Source organism: Phytophthora sojae, assembly GCF_000149755.1.
Source record: "Phytophthora sojae unplaced genomic scaffold PHYSOscaffold_1, whole genome shotgun sequence".
Lineage (NCBI taxonomy): Eukaryota > Oomycota > Peronosporomycetes > Peronosporales > Peronosporaceae > Phytophthora > Phytophthora sojae.
In genome coordinates this window covers 4,712,657-4,738,798 of record NW_009258115.1, presented here as the reverse complement: position 1 = coordinate 4,738,798, position 26,142 = coordinate 4,712,657, and the positions used below count along the sequence as shown (strand labels likewise).

General features: G+C 54.6%; 10 protein-coding genes across 10 annotated transcripts; 4 read left to right on the top strand and 6 right to left on the bottom strand.

Annotated features, from left to right (window-relative positions):
* PHYSODRAFT_284144 (hypothetical protein) lies at positions 1-2,573 on the bottom strand. Its single transcript, XM_009516829.1, has 4 exons — positions 1,249-2,573; positions 970-1,054; positions 808-931; positions 1-781 (listed from the first exon to the last, which is right to left on the bottom strand). Exons 2-4 carry the CDS (start codon positions 974-976, stop codon positions 70-72), a joined length of 843 nt encoding a protein of 280 aa, XP_009515124.1. The 5' UTR covers positions 977-1,054; positions 1,249-2,573; the 3' UTR covers positions 1-69.
* A 3,067-nt stretch (positions 2,574-5,640) lies between these two features.
* On the bottom strand, positions 5,641-6,198 carry PHYSODRAFT_467834 (hypothetical protein; the record flags this gene model as incomplete). Its single annotated transcript, XM_009516828.1, has 1 exon — positions 5,641-6,198. A coding segment is annotated over one exon (558 nt), but the record flags the coding sequence as incomplete, so codon positions are not given.
* A 360-nt stretch (positions 6,199-6,558) lies between these two features.
* Positions 6,559-8,379, bottom strand: PHYSODRAFT_247600 (hypothetical protein; the record flags this gene model as incomplete). Its single annotated transcript, XM_009516827.1, has 1 exon — positions 6,559-8,379. One exon carries the CDS (start codon positions 8,377-8,379, stop codon positions 6,559-6,561), a length of 1,821 nt encoding a protein of 606 aa, XP_009515122.1.
* Positions 8,380-9,660: 1,281 nt separating this feature from the next.
* On the bottom strand, positions 9,661-10,573 carry PHYSODRAFT_247614 (hypothetical protein; the record flags this gene model as incomplete). The annotated part of the gene is made up of 3 exons (XM_009516826.1): positions 9,661-9,713; positions 9,772-10,175; positions 10,299-10,573. The coding sequence occupies 3 exons, from the start codon at positions 10,571-10,573 to the stop codon at positions 9,661-9,663; spliced, it is 732 nt and encodes a 243-aa protein (XP_009515121.1).
* A 2,511-nt stretch (positions 10,574-13,084) lies between these two features.
* On the bottom strand, positions 13,085-13,640 carry PHYSODRAFT_321568 (hypothetical protein; the record flags this gene model as incomplete). Its single annotated transcript, XM_009516825.1, has 3 exons — positions 13,085-13,168; positions 13,209-13,429; positions 13,565-13,640. The coding sequence occupies 3 exons, from the start codon at positions 13,638-13,640 to the stop codon at positions 13,085-13,087; spliced, it is 381 nt and encodes a 126-aa protein (XP_009515120.1).
* Positions 13,641-15,363: 1,723 nt separating this feature from the next.
* On the top strand, positions 15,364-17,125 carry PHYSODRAFT_308881 (hypothetical protein; the record flags this gene model as incomplete). Its single annotated transcript, XM_009516824.1, has 2 exons — positions 15,364-15,450; positions 15,473-17,125. The coding sequence occupies 2 exons, from the start codon at positions 15,364-15,366 to the stop codon at positions 17,123-17,125; spliced, it is 1,740 nt and encodes a 579-aa protein (XP_009515119.1).
* A 176-nt stretch (positions 17,126-17,301) lies between these two features.
* PHYSODRAFT_293544 (hypothetical protein) lies at positions 17,302-17,736 on the top strand (the record flags this gene model as incomplete). Its single annotated transcript, XM_009516823.1, has 1 exon — positions 17,302-17,736. The coding sequence occupies one exon, from the start codon at positions 17,302-17,304 to the stop codon at positions 17,734-17,736; it is 435 nt and encodes a 144-aa protein (XP_009515118.1).
* Positions 17,737-18,303: 567 nt separating this feature from the next.
* PHYSODRAFT_284142 (hypothetical protein) lies at positions 18,304-19,426 on the top strand. Its single transcript, XM_009516822.1, has 4 exons — positions 18,304-18,499; positions 18,619-18,836; positions 18,910-19,071; positions 19,148-19,426. Exons 1-4 carry the CDS (start codon positions 18,335-18,337, stop codon positions 19,293-19,295), a joined length of 693 nt encoding a protein of 230 aa, XP_009515117.1. The 5' UTR covers positions 18,304-18,334; the 3' UTR covers positions 19,296-19,426.
* Positions 19,427-19,482: 56 nt separating this feature from the next.
* Positions 19,483-21,616, bottom strand: PHYSODRAFT_321565 (hypothetical protein; the record flags this gene model as incomplete). Its single annotated transcript, XM_009516821.1, has 2 exons — positions 19,483-20,406; positions 20,447-21,616. The coding sequence occupies 2 exons, from the start codon at positions 21,614-21,616 to the stop codon at positions 19,483-19,485; spliced, it is 2,094 nt and encodes a 697-aa protein (XP_009515116.1).
* A 349-nt stretch (positions 21,617-21,965) lies between these two features.
* On the top strand, positions 21,966-26,076 carry PHYSODRAFT_469000 (hypothetical protein; the record flags this gene model as incomplete). Its single annotated transcript, XM_009516820.1, has 6 exons — positions 21,966-22,238; positions 22,303-22,476; positions 22,545-24,428; positions 24,520-24,678; positions 24,730-25,617; positions 25,663-26,076. The coding sequence occupies 6 exons, from the start codon at positions 21,966-21,968 to the stop codon at positions 26,074-26,076; spliced, it is 3,792 nt and encodes a 1,263-aa protein (XP_009515115.1).
* Between the last annotated feature and the right edge of the window lie 66 nt (positions 26,077-26,142).

Here is a 26,142-nt window from a genome sequence, read left to right as displayed (position 1 = left end):
CTTGAAAGGAGTTCTATTACGGGTGGACCTCGTTTGATGCTGATTTGACTAAGTATGGAAATATGCAACTTAACGATGGGCGATCCAGAGCGGCACTCTAGGGCGTGGAGTATCCGCGCAGCGGCTCGTCGAGTCATCCTTAGGGCCGGAGACAAGGCGCTGGATGAAGGAGTACAGAGTGGCTGTGTCGACCTTGATCATGTGGCGTCGACGGTTGAGCGAGCGCAAATGGGCAATGAAGGAGGACTTGACGCCGGCAGCAATGGCCTTGGGGCTAGCAGCTTCCCGACCGAAAGCGTCGTTGGTTCGGTTGATCCAGGTGGCTCGCATGAAAATGCCGCGGAGTATCAGCCACAAGCCGTATGCCAGTTCGTGGTGCGCTGCCCAGCTCGAGTGAAGCAGCTCCGTGGTCCCGAGGAGAAAGCCCAAGTAGGAGGGCGTGCAACGGAGTAGCAGGGACCAGATTGGACGTAGTGCAGACCACGTCTGTTGAGTTGGTGAGCAGAGCCAAAAGCAGTGGGCCAGACTCTCGCGCTGGTAGCAATCTTGTCTGGGGCAGGTGGTCGGGTCGCGGCGTCCGGTTTGGAGAAAGAAACGCTTGCTGTTCACGTGCATCAGCTCATGGAGCACCCGAAACTGGATGTCGTAGGTGGTAGGCAGCATCCATCGCTTGACTAGCGCCAGTCGGTTGGAGTGACCTTTGAGCGCGCTAACTTCGCAATGAAGGCGTTTGGCTCGAGACTCCCATGCCGAGGTCGGGGACGGAGGAGCGCGGTCCAATCTTGCTTGCGGCGATGAGGAAAGAACCGAAAGCGTGACTGTGTCGTGACGCCGAGTAGACCAGCGACTGAGTCTGGACGTTGGAGAACGACGAGTAGACCACCGGTGCTGGTTGTAATGGCGTGGATCACCACGGACACTCTCTGAAAGACTCTCATCAACAAAGCGTGGGCATCACGAAACCGGAACAGTTCATGGCGGCCGAGAAACCAGTGCATGAAGTCAGCTAGAGAGAAAGTGGCTCCAATCCAGAAAGTCGAAGAGAGACCGGTAACCGAGACGCTCCAGTTGATCACAGAAGCGTGGAATGTCGGCAGTCCGTCGGATAGAGGTTCGAAATGGTCTCGTGAGCTTGATGGGATTTGCAAGCGTGGCAGGATGCTGCACCACAGCGGCGCGTGGAGAAGCCGGCGTTGATGAAGGGTGTTGGGCATCGGTGGCTGTTGCATACGTGGAGCTAGTTCATGCCACTGGCGCCACGCCCATTTCCACCATGACGTGACGTGGCCAGGTTGATGACCCCGGGCGGATAGGTAGAATATGTCGTCGAGACGGGTCGAGTGTGAAATCTCACCGCCGTAGGCGGCCCAAAGGGGGAGAACTGCCCAGAGCGGAATCGTAGATGTGGTCGACAATTCGACCGTCGCTGCAAACTCTTGGAATAGTCGCATCTTGTGGCGCGTGAGGAACAAGGCGAGTTCTGGGACACCGAGGCCTCCTTGCGCTGTCGGAGTCACTGCCAATTCTGCGGTGGTAAGGCGGATCCGAGCTGAGGCGGGTGGTACTTTCTTGTAAACGACGAAGTCAATGATCATGCGCTGCCATCTGTGGATCGTGGTCGGACGGATGACGAGATGAAGGGCTTTGTACCAGAGCAAGGAGAGTACCATCGTCGTCACTATCAGTTTGCGGCCTTCGAAAGTGCGGGCGCGATACTGCCATCGTCGCAGTGCTTGGCTCAGCTTCTGGTCAAGGTCCCGCTCCGTGGCCTCGGCGTTAACATTATACCCGAAGTCGATGCCTAGGTATCGAACACGTTCATCGGCTGCGACTACCGGCAGCGGAGCCGAAGTTATCCTGGCGGAGGTGCCAGACAGCGGAAGCAGTCTTGACTTGGAGGCATTTAATTTGGCTCCGGAGCCCGCGCAATAGACTTGGACTGTCTGAAGTTGGGCGTGTACCCCCTCGATGGACGCTGCGAGGAGCAACGAGTCATCCGCGAAGAAGAGGCTTGTAGCAATGCGGCGCATAGGCAGAGGGATACCAACGCCCGGTTGACGACGAAGCATCACTCCCAGAGGGACCATTGCCAGCAGGAACAAGTACGGCGAGAGCGAATCCCCCTGCTTCATACCACGAGACGGGAATAATTTGGGTTGGCTCCAGCCGTCCAGCATGAGGGAGCAAGCTGGTTTCAAGTAAAGAAAGTGGATCCACTTGAGTAAGCGGGGACCAAACCCTTGTCGTTCCATGACACGAAGCAAGTACTTCCAATCGACTCGGTCGTAAGCCTTCTCGAAGTCTAGAAAAGCGGCGAACCCCGATTGACCCGTGGACTGGCAGAAGGCTTGCAGGTCCAAAAGCAACAACAGGTGGTGATGGAGCGAGCGACCGGGGATGAAACCTTGCTGGTCCTCATGGGCCAACTTGTGCATCAGAGACTTTAAGCGCTCGACGAGAACCCTGGAGAGCACTTTTACCTCCACTGGCATCAACGATATCGGTCGGTAGTTCTCCACACGCGCTCTCGACCCTTTCTTGTGCAGCAAGAAGACTTCGGAAAGGTTCTGGTGGCTTAACAGAGTGCCGCGCTGGAACTGACCGTCGAATACCCGAGCCAAAACTTCCCCAAAGATGTCTGGAGCGATTTGATAGAAGCGTGCCGTTAATCCGTCGGGGCCCGGTGCACCGTCGCTCCGCATCGAAATGATCGCCTCTGTAAATTCCTCTGTGGTGAACTCGCTGTCGAGGTCCAGAGCCTCGGCTGGTGCAAGCACATCTTCCACTGCATTGACGAGCTGATCCTGAGCAGACAGGTCGACAGCGACGTCTTGTGAGTCCGTGACAAATCATTTATCGCCGAAGATACAGCCCCATTTCTGCTGGAAAGTCTCGTAGATGGTTGCCGGATCCGTGGATACGGTCCCATCCTGCAGCTCGACGCGATCGAGCGGTACCCGCCGCGCAGGCTCCGGTGGACGAAAGAAGGCCGACGGTTGGTCTCCTGCGCAGTCGCTAAATAGTCAAATCGATAGCTGCTCCTGTAGACTTCACGTTCCTCCAACATGAGTTCGACGTCCCGCTTGGCACTATACCATGCGATGGCCACCGCTGGGGAGGAGTCCGCTGCTCGCAGCGATGACAGCCTTTCCAGACGGCGGACAAGGGCGTCGTGAACATGACGATTTCGCGCGCGGAGGAAACTGCATTGGCGTTGGAGGTACTTACGGACCCGGTATTTCCAGGCTGACCAGAGGACGCCTGGATTGTCAGAGCTAGGGAGGCTACGCAGCAGCTCGGCGGCCGTCGTACGAATTTCCTCTCGGATACCTTCGTTGTCGAGTAACCACCGGGGCACTCGCCATGAAGCCGGACCGCGTGGATGATGCCAACTGGTTAGCTGGAGCTGGACGCCGAGGTGATCTCCTCCTTTGTCCAGGTTCACGTACGCGGAGTCAGCGTACTGATGAGTGCAGAGGTCCTCCGAGACGGCGATGTAGTCATTCCTGTTTGCCCTTGTGGGCCCGGAGAAAGCATAGTCCGCTGGGTGATGGGTCCGCCAACAGTCCTCCAGTGCCAGGGCAGTCATCCAGTCCCGACATTCAGCTAGGCTCGGGTCTGACGCGGGTCGTAGCGCGTCAAGCGAGGGGTTCAGCGTCAAATTGAAGTCGCCACACGCAATGTGGACAACATCCTCAGGGAAAGACCGAGGTAACATTGCGAAGAAGTTATTGCGCTCCCTGCTGTCATTGGGGGCATATATGTTGTGGATATACACCACCGAAGGCCCGATCACCAGTCGTACGATTGAGTATCTGCCCTCGCGACGGTGCTGAACAAGTTCCTCCGCAGATGATAAACCGGGTAAGCTGGGGTCAATGACCGTCACGATGCCACCGCTACGAGTGGCCCTTGAGCCCGAGTGATTTTCGTTCCTGTCATTGATGAAAGCTTTGCGCTTGGCCGAAGCCTCCACCACGAAACGTAACGTCGAGGCTTGAGACGCATCACGCAGCTTGGATTCCTGGATACACACAATGGCATGGCGCCGGGCGAGGTGGGCCACTTCCGTGCCAGTTGGAGATATCCCGTTCAAATTGGCGGAGAGCACGCTGAGGTTTTGCCAGTCCGGCAAGACCTTAGCTGCGGTCGGGGCCCATATCCTGGTCGGCCGTCGCTGGGTTCACCTCTGACAGCGTCAGGTCCATCCAGACCGTGTCGACGGAAGCTTGCAACCCAGAGAGCTCGAGTAGAGTGGCGAGGCCTGGCAGCCGAAGAAGGCTTTCCGTGACAACCGTGACACCGTAGCTGGAGTAAATCAGATCTCGCAGCGTGGCTTCCGCCAGAAGACGCAGCCCTTTACGCTTCAAGAAGGACGGGGAGCTAGCTGGTCGCGAAGATGGCGAGCCACGAGTCGTCTCGAAACGTGTGAGTAGCCATAAGAATCAATAGTAGCTCGAAGAGACTGACACATCGCGCGTGGTGCCAGCCAATGCGACCTTCTTCGGATGACCCTGCCGCAGCTGTGATAGAGGCAATGAGTTGAGAGCGGGACCCAGAGTGGAACTGATCGACAGTCGCGAGCCGTGCTGTAAACGACTTGGAGCTGGCGTTTGGCAGGCGGAGCAATTGCCGGTTTAGAGCGTGTAGCGAGATGAAGTCTTCGAACTGATCGACCACCTCGGAAGCTTGGAGTGCAAGTTGCCAGGCATGAGGAGCCGCCACTATCGAATTAAGTAGACTCTCCGCGCTTTTGGCCCTGGATAACTCCAACTTGACCGCCTCGACGTGGCGTTCGGCCACCCTTATGGCGTCGGCGCCCACTGCCGCTTGAGCTGTTAGCGATGTCTCCTCGAGTTCCTGCAGAGCTTTGGTGATGGCTTCATCGGCGTCGGGGTCTTGGGAACCAGACGAGTTCTTTGGGCGCTTCGACATGAAGCGGTGGCGGACTCGGGCTTTAGTAGCTGCAGACACCCTAGGCAGAATCTGATAGATGACAGCGTCCTCCTCGTTGGCTGTGGCGACTTCTAGGTCGGCATCGCCGTCGAAATCGTCAAGTACGTTAAAGCGATTTTTAACCCGCAGCGTTGGGGAGCGAGGCGGAGAATGGCTCGGCGAGTGAGCGCACTCCCCCCCCCGCCCCGAGACTTGCTCCAGCACTGCCTCGTCATCGTGGACCGGCTCCACCGCACCGACCACCTCCCTGCCCAACATGGAGCGTGCGCGCGAGTCTGCCGACTGAGTCGGTACCCCACCACCCTCCTCAGGCTGGGGTGAGTGACTCGACGGTACAGCTTCCTGGGGATCGACAGTCTGTCCTGGATCTGAAGGAGCTGGCGTGGCCGCAGCTGCGTTTCCGGTGGCTGCAGCCGTGGGTCCGTCGTCACCACTTGATTCTCTCGTGCGCTGATGCACACGCAGTGCCGGGGTTTCCCCCGGTGGGTTTTGACGGCGAGGTCGGCCCCCAGACGCGTCATTCTTACCGAAGCATCGGTAGGATTTCCTCCCCACACGGACGTAGGAGCGTAGACTCCCATCGCGGGAGAGGCTTGGTGGAGCCTCTTCCCCCGGCAAGTAAAAACGCCACGTTGTAGAGCAAAGGCCGGAGACCTTATCGTAGGCAGCAGCTCGGAAGTGCACAGGTTTAGCCCCACGAGAGGCGAGGGACCCGAACACGTTGAGTGCCTCCTCCGCGGTAGTGAGGCCGATCACATCAAGGAAGAAGCATTGAGCCAGAGGCGATTCTAGCCCAATCCGGAACTTCCTCCCCATGATCGATACCTCTTCGCCATTCAAAGCTTGCTGCGCTTCGCTGGTGCGAACCAGGATGCGTAAGCCGCCATCTCGGCGTTTGTCGATCGCGCCGAAAGCATGCTCAAGCAGTAGACGTTTGAGAACCGAGTTCCCGTTGTCCCGAATAAGAGAGTCCATGATGCGTGGCATCGACACCCCTTGGAAGAAGTTGCCGGAGTCAAGCATCAATGGAAAGGTGGCAGTGGCCGTGCCAGTAGGCCGAGTCTCACACACCCGACGGAGGAAGTCCTCAAGGGGAACATCAGCCCGGTGATGGTCGAAGAGCTCTTGAAGCTGCGCAGGCGAGGGGAGTGGTTCCTGAAAGTCAGGTCGAGCACCGCCGCGCAGGCCGTGGAGGTGTTCAGCCATCGATGGCCCCACCGAGGGGATCACGGTGGCAGACATGGTTGGTCGTAGTTCGTTGGTGTCCGTTGGTTGGGCGGAAGAGCGCAAAAAACGAAGTTGGGATGCGTCTGTCAATACTGGAAGCAGGCGATGCAAAACCTGGGATATGGAATATGTGCATGTGTGCTTTGAAGGGTTTTGTACTTGAAGTGAAAAGATACTTTATTGAAAAAAATGGTTTCTTTTGGGCTGCATGACGATGTTGGCGTGCGCGATGAACATAAACTGGAAAGGGGTGATGATGTATTAGCTGAAAGCCCCGACTACAGAGCAAAACTCAAATTTGGTCAACTACCGTAAGTGAGATGAAGATCTCCTACACGAATGAGAACAGAAGTTGCTCCGAACAGAGAGTGGTTGTTAGCCCCCACTTCCTCCCGCAATGCGCAAGCACTTGGTCGAGTCGAACAAGCTCAAGATGTTGGTCATCAGCGACCAGGCCCGCGCAAAGATTAGAACGCTGATCGCCGCGATTCCTCCGACCTTGCTCCTCGCTCCCTCACGCTGCATCCGGTGCAGTTCATCTTTCTGGCGCGGCAACAACATAACGAACAGAATCGCCAGCAAGTTGACCGCGTAGGCGATTACGTACGCGTACGTGACTTGAGAGCGCACGTGGTGGTCGTCCGCTTGGATGTACTCGCGCTCAATGTCGAAGTAACCATCGACCGTCTTGGTGAGAACCGTTGCGAACGGAATACCAACGCGTTGTGAAGTCACGGCCAGCCCGAACAACGTCGCCTCGAAGCCCTGGCTATCAACCTCAAGCATGAATAACGCACCGACAAAGTCGGTTGCAGCGTACGGGATCTTCTCAAGAAGCGGAACTCCAAGCCAGAACCACTGACTGCGGAACACATCCCACATTGTGAACATTGTCGGGATGGCATCGAGAGCCACTACGAGAATCTGTGCGACGATGATGATGTGGCGCCAATTCCACGCCAGCCCGTCCTTCTTGGTCAAGTACGTGCCGACCATCGTCAGGAAGGCAGCGAGCATGGTCGCGATGCCGTTGTTGAGCGGTTCCACACCAGCCCACGTACTTTGAATGGCGCTTGACGTCGTCACCGAGAACAGCGCCAACACGTTGTAGAAGAACCGGAACGCGATGTACCGGTAGATGATTTTCTGTTGCAGCAGCTCGTAGATGAAGACGAGCACGGACTTGGAAACCGGACTGGATGATACTTTCTCCTCTTGGATGCAAAACCAAGTGAAGGGGATCACGAGGAGCGACATCCCGGCGCAAACGCCCATGACGGCGTTGAATCCAATGGACCACCAAAATGTACCGCCGTAGTCTTCGCTGTTAAGTCCCAACCCAGTGAAGAACGCGGAGATAATGGAGAAAAAGTAGAAGACGACGTTGCAGTTCCCCACTGCGGTGCCTCGAATGCTCGCCGGTTCTTGCTGTGAGATCTCAATCAGAGCACCGTTGAATCCACTGTAAGCCAGAACTGTGCCAAAGTTGGCAAGCATCATGAGGACGGTCATCTTGATGCCGCGGTTGGGGGCGTCTGAGTCGATCGTTGCAAGTTGCTCGGGTGGGGTCCAAGATAGCGATCGCCTGGTCGCCGTAGTACGGAGCGCCCAGGGAAGAATTGCCATGAGCAGGCAAGACACGAACGACAGTCCCCACCCGATCACAGTGTACGGGCGTCGACGGTAGCCGCAGATCGGGAAAGTGTCGGTCAACATGCCCGTGAAGACGCGGAGACTGCGCTGGAACTCGATGAGAGCAACAGCGGTCGCGACCAGCGTGGCGGACATGTGTAAATAATTATTCAGCACCGCGTACACCACGCCGCTGACCGTACTGGTTACGATGCCGATGCCAGCCATGTGCGCTGCCATGCCCAGGTTCTGCCACGAGAACACCGACACGGAGCCTCGAGCGGCACGTAGCGCGCCGTTTTCATGCTGACCGAACGTCTCGTTGCTCTCGACTTCGGGCGACTTGATCTCCGCGTAGGAGCCTGACTTGGCTTGGTCTTGTATTATGGGGCGGCTTGGAGAATTGAGAAGTGAACTCGGAATGAACCATTGACCCCCTCCCCTGTAGCTTGTACGTGAGGCGAGGCGGTGGTCTTCCAATTCACTGGACGTGCTCACACTTCGCGGCACACGACAAAATGTTGATGGGGTGGAGGTCGTGGGTGTACCGGGTGTAAGGGCCATTCCTAACGAGATAAGTCGCCACAGGGTGACGATGCGTCTGGCCAGTAGATCGAGGGTTTTGACCTTGACCCGACGTCTTTTTCTGTCGACGTCCGAGCCGACATCCTCCGCTCGACTTTCTGCTGATTGGTCAAAAGGAGTTTTGGTGAAGCCAATGAAATCTCCAGACCTCAGACGTGGCCATTGCCTCAATCAACTTGTATCCGCGACTCAAACAAACAGCCAAGTACGATAATGATTTTCACTTGGAAGAGCTCCGCTATCGGATGATGTAGAGTCTACACCTTTGGTCTACACTGTAGGCCAGCTAGCAGTGAGTCTGCCTGAACGATGGGATGTCCATGCCCCGGATGAACTACAAAATAAGGGATGGACGCTGATTTAAGCTGAGTAGCTTGCCTGAGGCGCCCTAGCAAGTGTTGACTGCGCTCAGAAAGCGACTTGAGTGTCAGCGCCAGCCATGTTGTCAATGGCTTCGTCTCCGGCTGGGCCGAATACACCATGACGCGCCTTCAATGGTTCCTTTGTCGTCTGGGAGTTGCGCAACTGCATACATCTCTAGATCCAATTACGAGGTTAACTGAGTGGAACACGGGCTCACATGTAGGTCATCGCAAGCATTAACGTCGGCAGTGTTTGTACTCGATCCTATTGCGATCTACAGTGGAGAAGTTGCCCCTCTAAGTTTCACCGAGACACTATTCACTAACAGAGTACGTTATGTGTATGCAGGGTGCGCCACCTCGCGCTGTGCAAGGATCCTATTTCGCAATAGTGACATCCTTTTGGGTGCAGAAGGCGTGCAAAATATGTGTATAATCACCTAATTACTTAACTTTACTATAGGTGGATAACATATCTCGACAGCCATGCCTACGTTATACGTCAGCACGGCTCATACACCTACCCCTAACGTTGACGATTGGATAAAATACCATCTATCGTCCTACTCATTCGATAATAATCGGTCATCGCCATTTGATTGGACCATGGCCACCATACAGTGGATAAGTATAAAATCATATGTGTCGGCACCGTCACGATATTTATCCATAGATGACAACCAACCAGTTATTTTCGCTAAGAATGTTGACTGTTGAGTTGTACATGTAGTACATGCAGGCATGTCCGGAGGGGGCATTTTGCAAATAATGCCCTTTTTAGATATACGGGGTACTCCTGGGGGCTTCAAAAGGGGTAGCCCGATCAGTAATGTATCGCTGTGTATTGAAAGCTAGAAAGGGGCGCTACAAGAATGTATAAGAATGTGAACGTGGTGGTCTACGCTAGAGTGTGGCTTGGAGAGGAACGCACACTAGGCAGCTGCTTGGTACCTGGACATCTTGTTCGCCAAACTCATGAGCTCAAAGTATTGTCGACATTGCAACTCACCTTCCATTGCGTAGTTGCTGAGTCGGCCGCGATGCGGACCCATCGTACGCTTCAGCGTGCTGAAGTCCCCCTCTACTGTGTGGGTACCTGGCGCAATGCTAGCGAGTCCAACAGCAAACTCGTCCAGCAGTTCAAAGTTGCCGAACGAGGCCGCCTTCTCCCAGACAACCTCGAGTGTCACTTCACGTGACGAGTTTTGTGGGCTTTCAAGCCGGCGGCGACCTTCAGACTTCTTGTTAAAGTAGTGCGCCAGTTGCTTCCTTTGGTTCCAGATATCGGTTGTTGCCGTAGCACCAAATCGAGCCTTCAATTTGGGGCTGTGAGCTGCCAGCAGTGCACGGAAGGCGCGATCCGTGCACTGTATTATCTCGATAGGAGAAGTAGGAGGTTCCTCGCGGTAAACTCTGTTGATGTCGAGCTTGATACATGACACGGTTTCGATGAAAACGGTGATGGCCTCAGCTACCGCTCCAACAAGTTCAGTCTGAGTCATAGGGTCTTAAGCTGGGGCGGGATCGATCTCATACTCGACGTCGTTTTGATCAGGTTGCTCGTCGGGGGATGCGTCGTCCAGTTCGGTACCATCCATCGCAGTGTGGGTCTGGTCTTCTGTGGCATTCTCGTCTCTCTGCACTCCGACGTCCATGCTGCTAAATAGCGCCAACGAATTGTACGAGCACCACTTGAGGTGGTTGGCCACTTTGGTCTTGTCCACATTCACTGAGCCGTCTTCGGTGTCGCTCTCGTACTGCAACTGGAACGTGTTCACGAGCTCATCCAGAGCGGTGTACTGCTCGTTCATAGTGACAGTCTTACCTTGCAGCTTGCGAAAACACATTCGTATGTCCTCAGTCAGCTCGCTCACAACAAATAGACACAGCCACCATGCGCTGCTCGACCGCGAGTAGTTCTTCGCGTCTTGTGCAGCAACGAGTTGTTCGTAATGCTTGGCCAGGAAATGACACGTGTCATGAATCGACTCCCAACTAGTCGTTGCATACTTTGGGCATAAACCCACTGCGAAGCGTACAGTTTCGTATCTCCGTGTAAACGAGATCTCCATTCCCAGCCTCGACCTGAAGTTCACCGTTCTGTCGAGTACTTTTAGGAACGCGTTTACGGCAAGGTTCAACTGGTGGCTCCCGCACCAATTGATCGTGATGGCCGAGTTTCCAAAGAATTCAGCAGCAGCACGAAGTCGCGTCGAGAATCCCTGGTGGCGGCCTAGCATCGTTGCAGCTCCGTCCGTCGAGATACCGATCAGTTGAGGGAGCAGGTTGGTTTCACCGATGTCCTTTAGTAGATCAATGACAAGCTCAGCATAGTTCTCGCCTGTGTGGGCGCTATCGCCAATGGGGATGGCGAGGAGGTGGATGTTGTGAATTTTACCCACGAGGCCAAACGACACACGCACGTCCAGGTATCCTTCTTTGTTGTGCGTTGCGCCATCAACCATCAGCGAAAATCCCCAGCTCTTGCTGAGCAGTGAGCTGATAACAGAGAGGTTGAGAGCAACGACATGGGGAACCGATTGCCCTACTACTTGTCTGCAGGGGGATCCAAGCTTCATGTTGGACAGCGCGGTTCCGAATGTGGTAAACAAACCAGCAATGGCACGAAAGCTTACTCCCGCGTTGTTGCAGCTGATAATGGTCTCAAACTGGTCTCGATCACGGATTACTAGAACGTATCCATCCGTCTCGGCCTCCATAAAGTCGTTGGAGACTTCAACCTCTCCGGGTTCGTCGTCCACGGTCACCAAGCCGTGTGGCGTATCACCTCGGTTGCAGAACAGACGCTCGATGAGGCAGGCAATTCCGCTCGGAACCACAAACGAAATCTGAGGGTGTCTCGGGAGGAAGTCCTCGATCCGGGTAGGCAGAAAAAAGCTTTCGCGCTCTTCGTCCTCCGTGACAGCAAGGAAGGCAGACCACTGCTTCGAGTGCTCGAGCTGCATGTGTCGGATGATATGGTCGCGGCGAAACGTCTTGAACACCATAGCTTTAGCCATCTTCTTGCGCTTCTTTTTCGCGCTCCTCACCAACGCATCGAACGCGGAATCGGCTTGCTCGTCCGGCGGATCTTCCCGTCCAAACACCTCGCAGAATTTGCAGATCACGTAGTTGAACGGACGAACGCATAGCTCCTTCTCATACTTTCGAAGCCATTGCTGACGCGCTGGCAGCTTCACCTTGGTTGGCAAAGTTTGTGCGTCGTTAACACTGCGCAGCTTTCGAGTCGCCTGAGTTGAACTTGTAGTCGGCTTATAGCGACCCTTCCCACGGCCTTTGGAGGTTCCGGCAGCTTTGGAAGATGAAGTGGGTGGCATGGGCGTTGGTGGGTTGGCCGTTGTTTGGCAAGTTTAGAAATGATTGACAAGTTCGGCGCTTGACGCTCAAGTGAGCAACTAGCCACCAATGGAGTCTTCAACTTGAGTTTAGGCGGTACGATCCCGACTTACATCTACATATGAGCGATACTACTGGATTCGACACCGCTTGCGACGTGCTAAGAGTGTTATTAGCCATGTATTTGGCCTATTCCTCGTTGCATACATGGATAACCTTCTGCAGACGCTGGAGACCGCAGTGCAAGTTGGCTTCCACGCCTGCATTCCCTTAGTTAAGAGGGGGTACTCTTGGCAACTTTAAATGGGGTATTTCGTTCTTTTTCTGTCCACAATACCCCCTCCTGACATGCCTGAGTACATGCCATGTACACGGCTGGCAAATCCAATGATCTTAACGCAATTCGATGTTGCAATCAGTAAAGTTTGTATAGCATGAATTTGACTGCTTTACGCGTTTTGTAGTGGCGCTTCCGCTAGCTTCTCAAACTCAACCGAGTTTCCGTGGCGATGCTCTTTCATGAACTTACCACTACTAAGTACTAGTACTACATGTTAGCAGAACGGCAAGGTAGTATTTGCAAGTTTCTTATCGTAGAGATGTACATGTAGGAGGAGGTGACGCAATGGAACACTTGAATAAATAGATACTTAATTAGTATTAACGGTTTAACTCCAGCTAGGAGGGCATCGGGGCAGGTCCCAGTAACATGCCACCCCGCCAACCGTACACAAAGCACCCGCACGCAGTGGCAGCTCTGCATGACCAGCTGCGGCGCCACGAGACGCACCAGCTCCTCGCACGCTTCCTTGTGTCCTCGCCGCAGACCACCCGCTCCTCAACCGGCAAACTGCGCCTTCGTCCCCGCCGCACTCGCTCTCTATTGCAGTCACTCTCCCTTGTCCACGGATGCCAGCAGGCTTGACGACTCGAGTACGCCGCGCGCTCACCTCAGCCGTGCCCACTCATTCCTTCAGCTCCGCCGCACCCTCCTTCTCCTTACAATACGCGGCAGCCGCTCCGTCGTATCCCCTCTCCTCCACGGCTGCCTCAGCGGTGACCGCCACGCTCCTTGATGCATTGCACGACCTCCTCCTCCACTGCCGCTCGCTCTGCCTCCCCTCTTCGACTCCTGCTCAACCTCCATCCTTTCTGCAGCGTCATCACAGCCTGCCTCACTCTCTCCACCTCCTTCATCTCCTCCTCCTCCACCGTCTCCTCCTCCCCCTCCTCGGCCACCACCTCCTCCACCGCCGCCGCCACCGCCAACGACGACGACGACGCCCGTCCGTCCGTCGTGCCCGTGGAGCCTCAGCTGTCCTTCGTACTCTTGAGCTCCTCGCCTTCCCCGCGCTCTTGGTGCCCTCCCCCCGGTGCCTGCTGCCCCTCGCCCTTGTGTCCTAGGTGCCCTAGTCCTCCTCGCTCTTGACTGGGTCCGAGGGCACAGGCTGAGCACGCCGACGTGCCGGGCTTGCCACGAACCGACTTGGGGGACCTGCTCACGCCTGTGCACGCCCGCATGACACGCACGCGAAGCCTGGAGGGGAGGGCGTAGCGCAGGTCACGGGGCGCTCAGGAGCGCCGCCATTATGACCTTCACCACGAAATGAAAATGCGAGAAGGGTTCAAAATAGCCGTTTTAGACCAATCAAAAAAATTCAGGCTTTCAACCAATGATAGATTGTGCCGGCAGGTGTAGGCCGCTGTCGGCACCGTCACGCTATGGCTAGTGAGTGCTCAAAGCAACAACATTACGCGGCAGAGCAAGTTGATCCATAGAACTCTGCAGTATGTAGATACATCTTGTCAGCGGAAATTTGCTAACCAAAACTTAGAATCATCTTGTCAGCAAGTTGCTAACAAGACACAGCACGAGGTGCTAGTTGCAGTTGATGCCGCTGTTCGAACACGGTAGGTTGTAGGCACGTGACAATCCGAGTTTGATTGGATCGAAGCACACGCCCGGGCCTCGTCGATTGCAAGTATTTCTACAGCTGGTGATGCAAGCACCTTTATGGTCCTCTTGCGTGTGGCCCCGCGCATTGTGTCACCATTACATGTCCCTACTTCACGTCAATCAGGATGTTGATTAAATGTTCAGGTTCCAGCTCGTTCTTCGACGTAGCTGTTACAAAGACTGAAGTAAAAAAATCGTGATTTTGGAATGCGTTGGACGGTAATCCGGAAAAAACGTAATATGAAGTCGTTTGACATTCAGGAAGGAAATGAACGGAAAGAGCGATAAGAACGTCGTCTTTGTTTGTTTCGTGAAAGTTCGTGATTTGTTGCTGTGATCTGCGCACACCAAGGAGGTCAGTCTGCTTGAATGAATGAAGAGTATGGCTGTTGGAGCTCAAAATACGCTTGAATGTATCGGATGCATGTGCAGTAAACAGGATGCCTACAACGAAGTTACGGTGGAATTTCAGCGAAGTATTTCAGGAAACAATTCGCACTAACGCATATCTGCCACGTTGGGTAGCAGTCCCGCATTAGAAACGTCTTCGCATAAGACCCTTTTAAATCTTACCTTCTTGTCGAAGGCGCTACTTCTGGACGTCATCCAAAAGACATATCTAGTTCATGGGGCTTGATCATCGTGGATAGCAAAACACGTGATAGTAAGTTTGTCAGTTCGTCTTCCTTAGCCTACCAAGTTCGCGTTCTCGGCATGACTGCATTCGTGGCAGCGAAGGTCCTTGCGTTCTGGAAGGCGGTGCAAGTCGAGTTGCAAGGCAAATATTCTACGCAGCGCGTTCAAGCTCTCTTCCAATATCATGACTATGTTAGCAACTTTCGACTTTTCTTCGTTCTGTAGATTGCAGATTTTAGCGTTGCATCAGCTGTCATTTGTACTGGAAAAGCAGTGGAACCAAGTGCAGAACAGGATGATCTTGCGGGTCTTCTACAACATCCAAGCATCGTTGCAGCACTTCGGTAAGACCCTATACTTGCGTTATGCAGCTAACCCCGCAGGGCCGTTCTCAACTGACTCGTGTGTTTTCAATAACAGGATCCGATTATACATTTAGGTTTGCATGGCTGCGCGAGAACTCGTCAGGCTAATAGCAGGATATGCACTTCAGCACAAAAATATAGCCATTCGTACTTACAGTAATTTGTTTGCGTGTCAAAAAGTTTGAACTTTCGGCGCCAAAATGACGGAGGTGAAGCGGCTCAAGACGTCGCCCCCGTCGGACGTGCCACGCTTGGGTCCCTGCCGCGGTCTGTCATCTCCCACATCATGGAGTTCTATTACTACAGCTACTCGGAGTCGCTGCTGCCGACTCGGCGCTGTCCGCCCTGGAAGTTGTTGAAGGAGGTGGCGATGGTCTGCAAGAGCTGCGGTGCAGAAACTAACTGCGCACTACCTGCAAGAAACCATTACCCTTTACCTTAAATTTGGGACGGAAGAGGAGGTGGCGAAGCTGCAACATGAAAGTTTCGTTCGGGGAGGATTCATACGCGACCTTCGCCTGCATATTGGGCGGAAGGGGAGATGGCACTATGGAGAGAACAAGTTCATGGAGCTGAGGGACGAGACTGAGAAGGCGCAAGTGGACTGGGGTGCAATTCTGGCCAACTGTCCGGCGTTGGAGAGGCTGGACTTGAGGTTGGTCCCGTTGGAGAGCAAGCACTTGCCATTGTTGCTGAACGCGGCAGGGAAGCATTGCTTGCAACTGGATGCTCTCGTTCTGCCACGCAGGGAGGAGGGGAACAAGGTTGTGAAGGGGAAGAAGATCGAGACGGTGATGAAGGAACTCTATGAGGCCATCGAGCAGATGTACGTGAAAGGCGGACGTGGTGGACTCAAGCAACTGACGGTACCCACTAGGAACGAAGCGGAGAGACACCGATCGATCACTGAGTTCTTGGAAAATGTGATGAAGTTCTGCCCCAACGTCGAGTATTTGGATGGACCCGAGCAAGTTTTCCATGGGTATAATGGTGTGAGGTGCGATGACAAGTGGATGATGTCATTAGACACGTGGGAGCAGTTCAGCAAGACTTGCACGAGCCTGCGCAAGTTCCATTGGGCTGCGATGCCCTTTGCGGATCCATTTTTCAGTGCATTTGGCGCATATCCGAAGATGCAGCTGAAGGAGCTCACCTTGACTGCGAACTTACTATGGACCTGGAAGGAGTATTTCAAGCACTGCGATCACGCTACTGCCACCGCGATCAAGAACTGCCACGGCAAAGATGCGAAGAACATTCGCGCTCTCTTCAAAGGGTGCCCCGGTTTGAGCCGACTCATCGTTGAGGTCGACTCGCAAAAGTACAACCCCACGCCGGCTCGACTCTTTACGCTCGACGAGTATGGAGACAAGTTCTGGGGATCAGTGGTCACGCATTGCCCTCTCCTTCGGAGGCTTGCCATCAGAAACTGCTCCAATTTCGAAGAAAAGACGGTTACGTTCACGGATGTCACGCTATTCAAACTGGCCGAGCTGAAATACCTGGGGCTGACGGAGAGCAACTTGGCCGTCATGTGTACTGGTGATGGAATTTTCGACTTCATGCGTCTCGTGATTGAGAAGAATTGCCGCACTGGCAACACGTTCGAGATTGATCTTCGTATCGGCGGGCAGCAAGGCAGCGTGCCGAGGTTTTACTCCGTGGTGATCGCTCTGCTACGCCGGCTTGCAGCAGTCAGCGAGAAGGACTTTGGCGCTGCCGCGCGCCGGCAGAAGTTCGAGGTGTACCTCGCCAACCCGTACAAATCCAAACTGAACAAGCAGTGGAGTGGCTCCTACATGTGCGGCCAACTGAGACCGCTACTGGAGCGCGTGCAGAAGCAGCATCCGTCCCTCAAAGCAAGTACCCACATCACCGGACAGACTGGAGACAGCTTCAGCAGGATCGACCTCTTGACGCTCATCTGGAGTCGTGACCATTTTGGCAACAACCTGTTCATCAACGGCCCCGACGACGAAGACTACGAGCCCCCTGATCTCAACCTGCCACGAGACACCATCAACCTCGCCGACTACCTCTTCAGGTAGACACCGAGCAGCATTATCGAGTCCCAATGGAAAAAAACTTTTAGTTTTTCTTACAAAAATACTGTGGTATTTTCTTATAAAAAGATTAGGCAACTTCAAGGCAAAATATACATCGTACCTAAGTGAATAGCTTGAACTTTGGCCCCAAAATGGGAAAACGTATCAAGCCGTCGGCCATGGCTCCTGCTTTGATGGCTTCGTTGCCCCTGTCCGTCTTCTCTCTGGTGATGGAGTTCGCGGTGAGCGACTACGACCAGTCGTTGCTGCCAAGCGCGCGCTCTCCGCCCGGCGAGTGCCTCGAAGAAGTGGCGCTGGTGTCCAAGAGCTGGTTGCACTTAGTGCAACAGCTGACGACGCAGTACAAGCAAGAAACCATTGAGATCCGCCTCAAACAAGGGACTAAAAAGGAAGTGACAGCTATTCAGCAACAAGTTGCAGCTGGGGGTGGCGCCGTGTGCGACCTCCGAGTTGTCATCGGCCGAGAGGAGGAACACGGCTACGGAACGCCGAAGTTCACGTTGTTAACCACCAAGACGCCAAGACGGAGAAAGTGGACGTGGACTGGGACAAGATTCTCGTGGAGATGCCGGGACTCAGACGACTGGACTTGACACTCGTGCCACTGGAGAGTAAGCACCTGCGAAAGCTGTTGCAAGCGGCGGGGAAACATTGTCTCCAGTTGGAGATTCTGGTGTTGCCGCGGAAGGCGGAGCGGAAGCAAAAGGTTAAACGAAGGAGAAGGTGAAGCAGAAGAAATGGGCCAAGCCAACGCACGCCGCGGGTTTTGGGGGTTCTGACCCAGTTGGCCGACAAGAAAAAGTCAAGCTCAAGGCGAACTCTTTATTACGTGAGTGTTGGAGTCGTTCCAAGCAAGTCGAAATGGCAGTTTTTATCTTTACCTAAGTTACGTTAACAAACTATTTGTCGTGGTTTCTCGCCGTCTTCTTCAAAGCGTCGATACTTGCGTGTCCTCGATGTCCCTGGAAAGGCAAGGCGAGACATTGTGCACGGTAAGCGTTGAAGTTGGCGACGGGAAAGATGATGCTTCGTAATCGGTCGCCTCACTTGCGCTTTGTACCGGCAAAGAGGGGTACCCCCGTGAAAAGCGGGGGTACCCCTCATTTTAGTGACATGTTGCGTTTTTTGCGTGACGAGCGGCTCACAAACCAACTGACGTCAGGCTAGAGAGGATTCACCTAACGCATTGCCATGGCCGCCAAGACGCTGAAGATCATGTTCCTGGGCGCGCCCGGCGCCGGCAAGGGCACGTACGCCTCGCGCATCGCGCCCATGCTGCACATCCCCACGATCTCCACGGGGGACTTGGTGCGCCACGAGATCAAGACGGGCACGGCGCTCGGCGCCAAGATCAAGGTGCGTTAGAGAGGTGGTGCTAACCGAGCCGACGGTTATGGTTATGGTGATCTTCCAGCAATTTGCAGTTGCCGTTTAGGCTAGTGCTAACCGCGGTCTTGATGCTACCCTCTTGATAGGAATACAACAACAGCGGAGCTCTTGTGCCCGACCAGATCATCCTGGACATGATGGAGCAGCGGCTGGCGCTGGACGACGCTAAGCGCGGCTTCATCCTGGACGGATTCCCGCGCAACGTGCCCCAGGCCGAAGCCTTCCAGAAGGTCACGAAGCTCGACCTGGTGGTGAACATCGACTTACCGCAGTGGATCCTCTCGGACAAGATCAGTGGCAGACGGTAAGTTTAAGCTGGTGCTAAATCTTTAGGCTAGTGCTAACCGTTATTCTCTGTGTGTGTCTAACCTGGTTAGGGTGTGCACCAAGTGTGGCCACGGCTACAACGTGGCTTTCATCAACGAGGGAGAGTACTACATGCCGCCTCTGCTGCCCAAGGTAGAGGGAGTGTGCGACTCCTGCGGCTCGGCATCGCTGGTGCAGCGTCCGGATGACGCCCCGGAGACTGTCAAGCAAAGGTGCGGTTAGATACTTTTTCATTTTTTTTCGTTTCCACTTTTTTACTGACGATTTTTTATATTTCGCTTTTTTCAGGTTGGAGGTGTACAACCAGGAGACTGCCCCGCTCATTGACTTCTACACGAAGCTGGGCAACCTGCGCACGTTCGACGTGAAGAAGGGGCTGGCGGACCTGGACAAGCTCGTGGACCTCATCAACACGGAGCTTGACGTGCAAAAGTGAGGAACACTGAGTTCGGACAGAGAAGACAAGATATTCACGACTCGAACGGAAGAAGTGTGAGATTTTGTTGCGGTCGCTGTGTCCTCGTATGAGCAGCAGTCACGCACTAATAAACACCTACTTATCGAGATAGATATGTGACCTCGCTAGCGCCTGCTGCATTCCCTGTTGCTTGATTTTGTTTGCTTTAGTTGAGCAGGTCCAGTTCCTGACGCAGTTGAGAGAAGGCGCTGCTGGCAGTGCTCGAGAGGTGGAGCACGCGGATTTGACGGAGATATTCGCGCGCCATGTGTCGTTGCTGGTCGGTATTGAGCGCGTTCGAATCGACTTGAGCTAGCCACGCGCTCGCGTGTTCAACTCTTGAACGCAGGATGAACACGTCTCCAGGTGGAATGCAGACGCTGGGGCGGTTGGTCTGCACCATAGGTGCCAACGCAGCTACGCAGGAGCGCAGGGAGTCAATTGGACAAGCTTCAACAGGTGCGAGACTTTGTGGAGAAATTGTCAACGCCAACGACGGAGGTGCGGGTTTGGATTCGTTTTCCACGTCGCCAGAGTTCTTCAGAGTTTCACTCAGATGAGCTTTTGCCAGTGCAATGGCCTCAGGTGAGAGACACGTTTCATCCCCAGCTACGACCAACCGCGTCGTGCGATTATTTGAGTTGTCCGAGACCACAACCGCCAAGCGGTCGGTCACGTCCACCTCGAACACGATCTCAAGCCTCAATATCAACGGAGCAGATGCACGAGTCTTGTCGATAGGCACGGAACCCATGCAATGCTCTAAGCTGCTGGTGTTTCCGGGACTATGGTTCGCTTGTTGCTCCAAGCCTTCCAGGATGTCGAACGTGATCTCGCTCTGGCAACTGGCGTAGTAGACTCGCGATTGTCGCGTTGGCAGCGGGGTACTGGGCGGTACCACAACCAGTGTGTCTCCACTGGCACTGCGGATACCTAGTGCCAACGGTGTGGGCTCGTAGAGCAACGAGTGTCGACCGTTCTGAGCTGCGATCAAGGCCGCTCCGACTGCGACAGTGTGTTTGGGTAGGTCCACGATACGGCTCCAGTGCTCCGCGAAGCAGTCTCCAAGCACTTCACGGAATTTCGGCACCTCCAGCGACCAAAATCACGTCGACATCCTCTTTCTTCACCTTCGCTCTCGCCAGAACTTGGTCGACGGTATCTGGTAGACGACTCCATCGCTCTGTTCCACACAAGGTCTCAAAATCTGCTCGCGAGATGCTGCTACTAAACCCCGCGACCGCTCCAGTGGCTGATCCTGACCCGCGAGCTCCACGTCGAAGCAGCCAAGGCGGGAGATCAATTGCTGCTTGTTGCGATGTGGAGAGGATTCGCTGCGCCAAGACACAGGCACGTCGAAGACGGCGGGAGAATGCTGGGCTTGATGTCTTCGTGGACGTGTCGGACGCCTTGGCTTCTTGGTAGAAATGGTCGAAGAGCTGATCGGTGAGAGCTTCGCCTCCCGTTTCGAGATCACCCGCTGTCGCTTCAACTTGAATTTCGATCCCCGTAGATGAGTCCTCGGCCGCATTTGCACGAACTCGAGCCAAAGTAACGTCTAAACTCCCACCGCCGCAGTCCACTACCAGCGCCATCTTCTCGCTACTGTTTGCGTCTGTGAGTGAGTCTGCGTGGGCAACAGCAGATGCCGATGACGATATCACGAGTTTCTCGACAGGGATCCCAGCAATACTGCACGCATCCCGAAGAGCCTGACGCTGCGTGCGGTTGTACGCTGCTGGAACGCTCAATACGGCACCAGTGACGCGCTTTCCAGTGAAGACCTCGGCACGTTGCTTGATCGTGGACAGAAGCTTGGAAACGAGTTGCTCAGGGTACGCCAGATCAGGGGTATTGCTCTTGGTGGGGCATTCTACCACAGCTTTGTCAGCAACACCGGAACGGAGAATGAACGCCCAGCGCTCAACGTCTCGCTGTCGTAGCGCGTCCAACTTTTTGCCAAGTAGCATGGTCAAGTCGTACACGGTGTACGGGTGTCCAGCCTTAGCACGACTCACCGCTTGCAACCCGACTTCCCACTCACCAGTGGCCCCCATGGACACGTAGCTGGGCAGCGAGAAACACTTTTCTGGGGCTAGCAACTCCAATGGAATCAACGCTGCACTCCCGTCCTCAGCGACAACAGCAGCTTCGCACTTTGTACGGCCGAAGTCAATGCCGATGGTGCAGCCAGTGGGCTCAGAAGCTTCGTCGGATGGAGGCGTGCCCTCATTGTCACTTCCTGCAGCCAAATCATGGGGACTTGCGCCTTTGCGGCTACCAACGCTGACGCCCGACATGGCTGAATGTCAAGTGTCGAGATATGGCGGACATGCCAGTTGGGTAGTCAAGGTCAATCAGTCAATACCCATCAAAGACACGTTTTTGAACTAACGGGTCATCAAGAACAGCGATTATTGTGTGTTGTATTGATACCGTTGGAGCAAACTACTACTACATAAGGCGTGTCTAACTTTGGCGATTCCTTGCAGCTTCCAAGCCAGATGAAACAAATGGATGGACGTTTCCATCCTGGAAGAGCCCGTGGGGGGTAACGACAATATGGCCAGTCTTTCAGCCAACTGCTCACTGCTGCTTCCTGCCATTCCATTCCCCCATATATTGCTGCTAAGAGTGTTTGCCGAGTTCATGACTGCGGAGAATAGCCGTCGTGGAGGCGCTGAGGAGCAGGACTCGGTCAAGGTTTGTGTGCGGATCCGGCCTCTCAGCTCCAAGGAGAAGCAGGAGCAGACCAAGAGCTGCATTCGCATCGCCGCCTCGTTCGACGGGTTGTCCAGCAGCAGCTCTGGATCGTCCCGAGGTGAAAGTGCAGGAACCAAACAGGGACCCCAGCAGCTGATCGTCGGCAGGGATCGAGCCTTCACCTTCGACAATGTCCTCGGGGTCACGAGCTCGCAAACGGTAAGTTCAAAACACTCACATTAAGCGGAATCATGACTCTAAACCGAATTTACGTGTGCGGTAGGACACGTATCGACTATGTGTTGCGCCGCTGGTGCAAGGGTTCTTGGAAGGCTACAACGCCACAGTGCTGGCTTATGGCCAGACCGGAACGGGTAAAACTCACACCATGGCAGGCTCAGGATTCGACGCTCGAGGTCGTGAGAAGAACGCAGAGCTACAGGGCATCATCCCACGGGTAAAACAAATTTTATGCTTATAGTTTTTTTCTTGCAAGTCTTTAACCGAATTGTTGCTGGTTTTTAGGTTATCAAGGCTGTGTTCAAGAAGTTGCAGCTGCAGGAGGAGGACAGCGACAACCAGCGTCGAACTGAGAACACGCTGCGCGTGGAATACGTTGAAATCTACAACGAAGAGCTGCGAGATTTACTGCATCCCGAGACAACGTCGAAGCAGTTGGCAATTCGTGAGGACGGGGAGGGGAACATCGTGATCACGGGGGTGAAATCGGAACCTGCAGACTCGAAGGAGGCAGTGTTCCGGCATCTCGTGGTTGGAGGGGCATCACGTGTCACTGGAAGCACGCTCATGAACGAACAATCGAGTCGCTCTCACGCCATTTTCAGCTTGTTGTTGGAGCAGCGCGACCTCACGTCCGGTACGCGGAGGTTCTCAAAGTTTCACCTCGTCGACTTGGCGGGGTCCGAGCGTGCCAAACGCACTGGAGCTGTAGCGGGCCGCTTCAAAGAGTCCGTGAGCATTAACCAGGGTCTTCTGGCTCTGGGAAATGTGATCAGCGCATTGGGCGATGACAAGCGTCGTATTGGCAGCGCTGGAAGCGGAAGCGGAGCTGTGCACGTGCCGTATCGAGACTCAAAGCTGACTCGCCTACTTCAGGACAGTTTGGGAGGCAACGCCCGCACATTGATGATCGCCTGCGTGAGTCCCGCTAGTGTGAACTTTGAAGAAACGCTGAACACGCTCAAGTATGCGAACCGTGCGAAAAATATCAAGAATAAACCGATTGTCAACGATAAAATCGTGAGCGAGGAGGAGCGTCTGCGTAACGATGAAGAAATGCTACGGATGCGGGAAGAAATCTCCAATCTACAGACGCAGCTAAAGCAGCAAAAAGCTGGAGCTCCGCCCTCGCGACCTCCGTCTCGCCCGTCTTCGTCAATGGGGAAGAAGGAGAAGAACGTGGATCAAGAGCGGGAGCTGGTCACCGTCAATCGGGAGTTAGCACAAGCGACCAAGTGCGTGCATCTGTATGGCGACGCTATTGAAAGTATCCGCTCGTACTCGATGGAAGCCGCCACTCTGTTGGTGGCCATGGAGCGCGAGATAAAGTCTCTTGGTCGACCGGTCCAGGCGAGACTGAACGAGATCGTGAAGCTGCTCAATGCTTCCATCCAGACGGCAAACCTGAGCGAGATCAGTGCTAAGAAGCTGTTGCCTTCACCGTCTCGACGTCGAAGTGAGAAAGACAGCGACCCTGCGAGTCAGGATGAGGACTGCGCTCAACAATTGGAAGAATCTGTCGTGGTTCAGAAGCTTCGTCATGAACTGAAAGAAGCGAAGGCGAATTTGACACGAGACGAACAGATTTTCGAGATTAAGAACACGGATATATCAAAACTTCAGGCGCTCCTGGTTGAAGCGAAGGGGAAGAACGAGAAGCTCATTCAACGCGTGCAGGAGCTCGAGCGTGGTGGGCAGTTGTGGACCAACTCGGAGGTTCCCAGTGATGCTCAAGAGAAATCGCGGATGTCGTTGGCTGATGAGAAGTCGGAGAGCAAGTCTTCAAGCCACACTACAACGGATTCACCTTCTGGTCGACGCTCTCGCACGCCTTCTACAAGCAGTGGGAAGACGGTATCGTCGTCGCGTGGATTGTTTTCTCGTCGTGGAGGCACTGCAGCTTACGATGGCAATGAAGACAAGGTGGTAATGGACAATCCCGATGAAGAAAATGGTGGAGAGGAGCCCAGAATGCCCTCAGCACCACGCAAATCCAGAAGCGGCGGAGCTTCGGGGTTCTCACGCAATAGTACGAGTAGCAGAAGCGATAACAGTAGTCGAGGCAGTCTTACGTCTGGATCTCGCTTGAGAACGAGTGAAGCTATTGGCAAGTTGGAAACGACGATCACCGCTCTTCAGGCGAAACTCGAGGAGCTACAGAAGAAGAATGTACGGTGAGAGGCGGCTGCATTCATTGATAGGAGTGTGTAGGGAGACAGTGTTGTCTTACATGGCATTGTATGTACTTATTTCTCGACAGGAGGAACTACTGGACGCCCGTGAAGAATCTACCCGGCGCTGGGCTCTGGAACGGCAGAACTACGAGCGTCAACTTAGCGAGGCCGAGCACTCAATCGAAGCACTGAAGCGCGACAACCAAGTCCTAGAAGACTCGGTACTTAACGACAAGCGCAGCGAAGTGAAAGAAGAGGCCGCAACCACTGTCTCCACCAAGAGTCTTAGCGCGAAGGAAGCTGACCATGAGCGGCCTGGTACACCAGCTCCAAGTAAATCAAGTCGACCTCCAACTGCAAGGAGATCCCATAACAACGGGCCAATCGACAAGGAAGCGGTGATCTCGGCCTTTGAGCGCAGTGTCAAGGAGCTGATCGAGTATCACGCCACTCGGCGTGAGGTGGTTCACTTGCTTAAGGGCAAGAAGGACGCGGAGCAAAGCAGAACCGAAGCTGCTCGACGTGTGAACGCTTTGGAGATGCAGAAGATGCGTCAGAGTCTGGGCGTACGTGAAAGTATCTCGGACCTGTCCAAGTCTCTCCACGCACTAGACGAGCGCATGCAGGCCGAATCCAAGTCGCTGGAGGAACTCGAACGCCTCAAGAAGCTGCGCGTGCGTGCCGAGCAAAAACTCGCTGCTCTTCGGAAGAAGGAGGAGAAGGCGGACTTCCTGGACAGCGAGGCGCAGCAAGAGCTCCAGGACCTCGAGGAGCTGATCGTGGACTTGGACTCGCACATCGCGTTCCAAGACGCAGAGCTGGTGGCTGCGCGCAACGATCTGCTCGCCATCAAGCAGCGGTCTGAAAGCAGAGATGCCAAGTCTCCACTTGACGGTCTAGCTAATGGACTGGTTCAACAGCTCGGCGTGGACCCTACTGGTGCTACAGCTACCATCATGGGCAAATGTCTGGATGAAGTCGCTCGACTGCGTATGCGGGTGAGCGAGATGGGGAACGAGGTGCAGGAGCTGCAGACTCTGTTGAGCGAGCGTGAAGCAGCGCTGAGCCAGTTGGAAAGCGGGTTAGCAGTGGCACGGGACGAGTTTGACCGGCGGCTGGCAGCTCAGCAGCGAGAGAGCGCCGAAGCCATGGAGCAGCTCAAGAAGATGCAGCCGAAGGTCCTGGTACCGTCTAACAACGAAGATGGCGAGGGACCTAAGGACGGCGAGTGGCAGAAGCTCATCGTCCGCTGCCAGAAGAAGGACGAGTACATTGCCGACTTGGAGAAACACGTCGTTTTCTACAAGTCGAAGGCCAAGCAGATGCAGGCTCAGCTCCAGCAGCTTATCCGGTCGTCAAGCGAGCAGCAGCGGCAGTCTGACAGCGACGATTCCTCCGATACTGGGCGTGAGAGACAATTGCAGCGTCGCATCCAGCAGCTTGAGGACGCCAATGATTCGCTCATGAAGGACCTGGCCACCGCCAAAGTTTACCTTCGAGCGTCTCAGAGTCGAGGCAGCACCGCACGAACCAGTGGGGAACGGACTGGAGCGAAGGTTGTGCGTATCTCCAGGAGCGAGTTGCGAGAGCTCCCCGCGCCACCAGCGCCGCCCTTACACGCCTCCGACCTACGTAAAGACTGAATATAATGCATACCGGTAAGATAAGATCAAGGCAACTTGAAGTTTACTTTACCAGTCACTTTATCG

Excerpts from the sequence above, each read along its gene's own strand:
- PHYSODRAFT_284144 (XM_009516829.1), bottom strand. Across the intron at positions 782-807 it reads ACGACACAGTCACGCTTTCG|ATTGGACCGCGCTCCTCCGT; the intron begins GTTCTTTCCTCA and ends GCCGCAAGCAAG.
- PHYSODRAFT_284142 (XM_009516822.1), top strand. The coding sequence starts at position 18,335 with ATGGCCGCCAAGACGCTGAAGATCATGTTCCTGGGCGCGCCCGGCGCC. Across the intron at positions 18,500-18,618 it reads CGCTCGGCGCCAAGATCAAG|GAATACAACAACAGCGGAGC; the intron begins GTGCGTTAGAGA and ends CCCTCTTGATAG. Across the intron at positions 19,072-19,147 it reads CCGGAGACTGTCAAGCAAAG|GTTGGAGGTGTACAACCAGG; the intron begins GTGCGGTTAGAT and ends CGCTTTTTTCAG.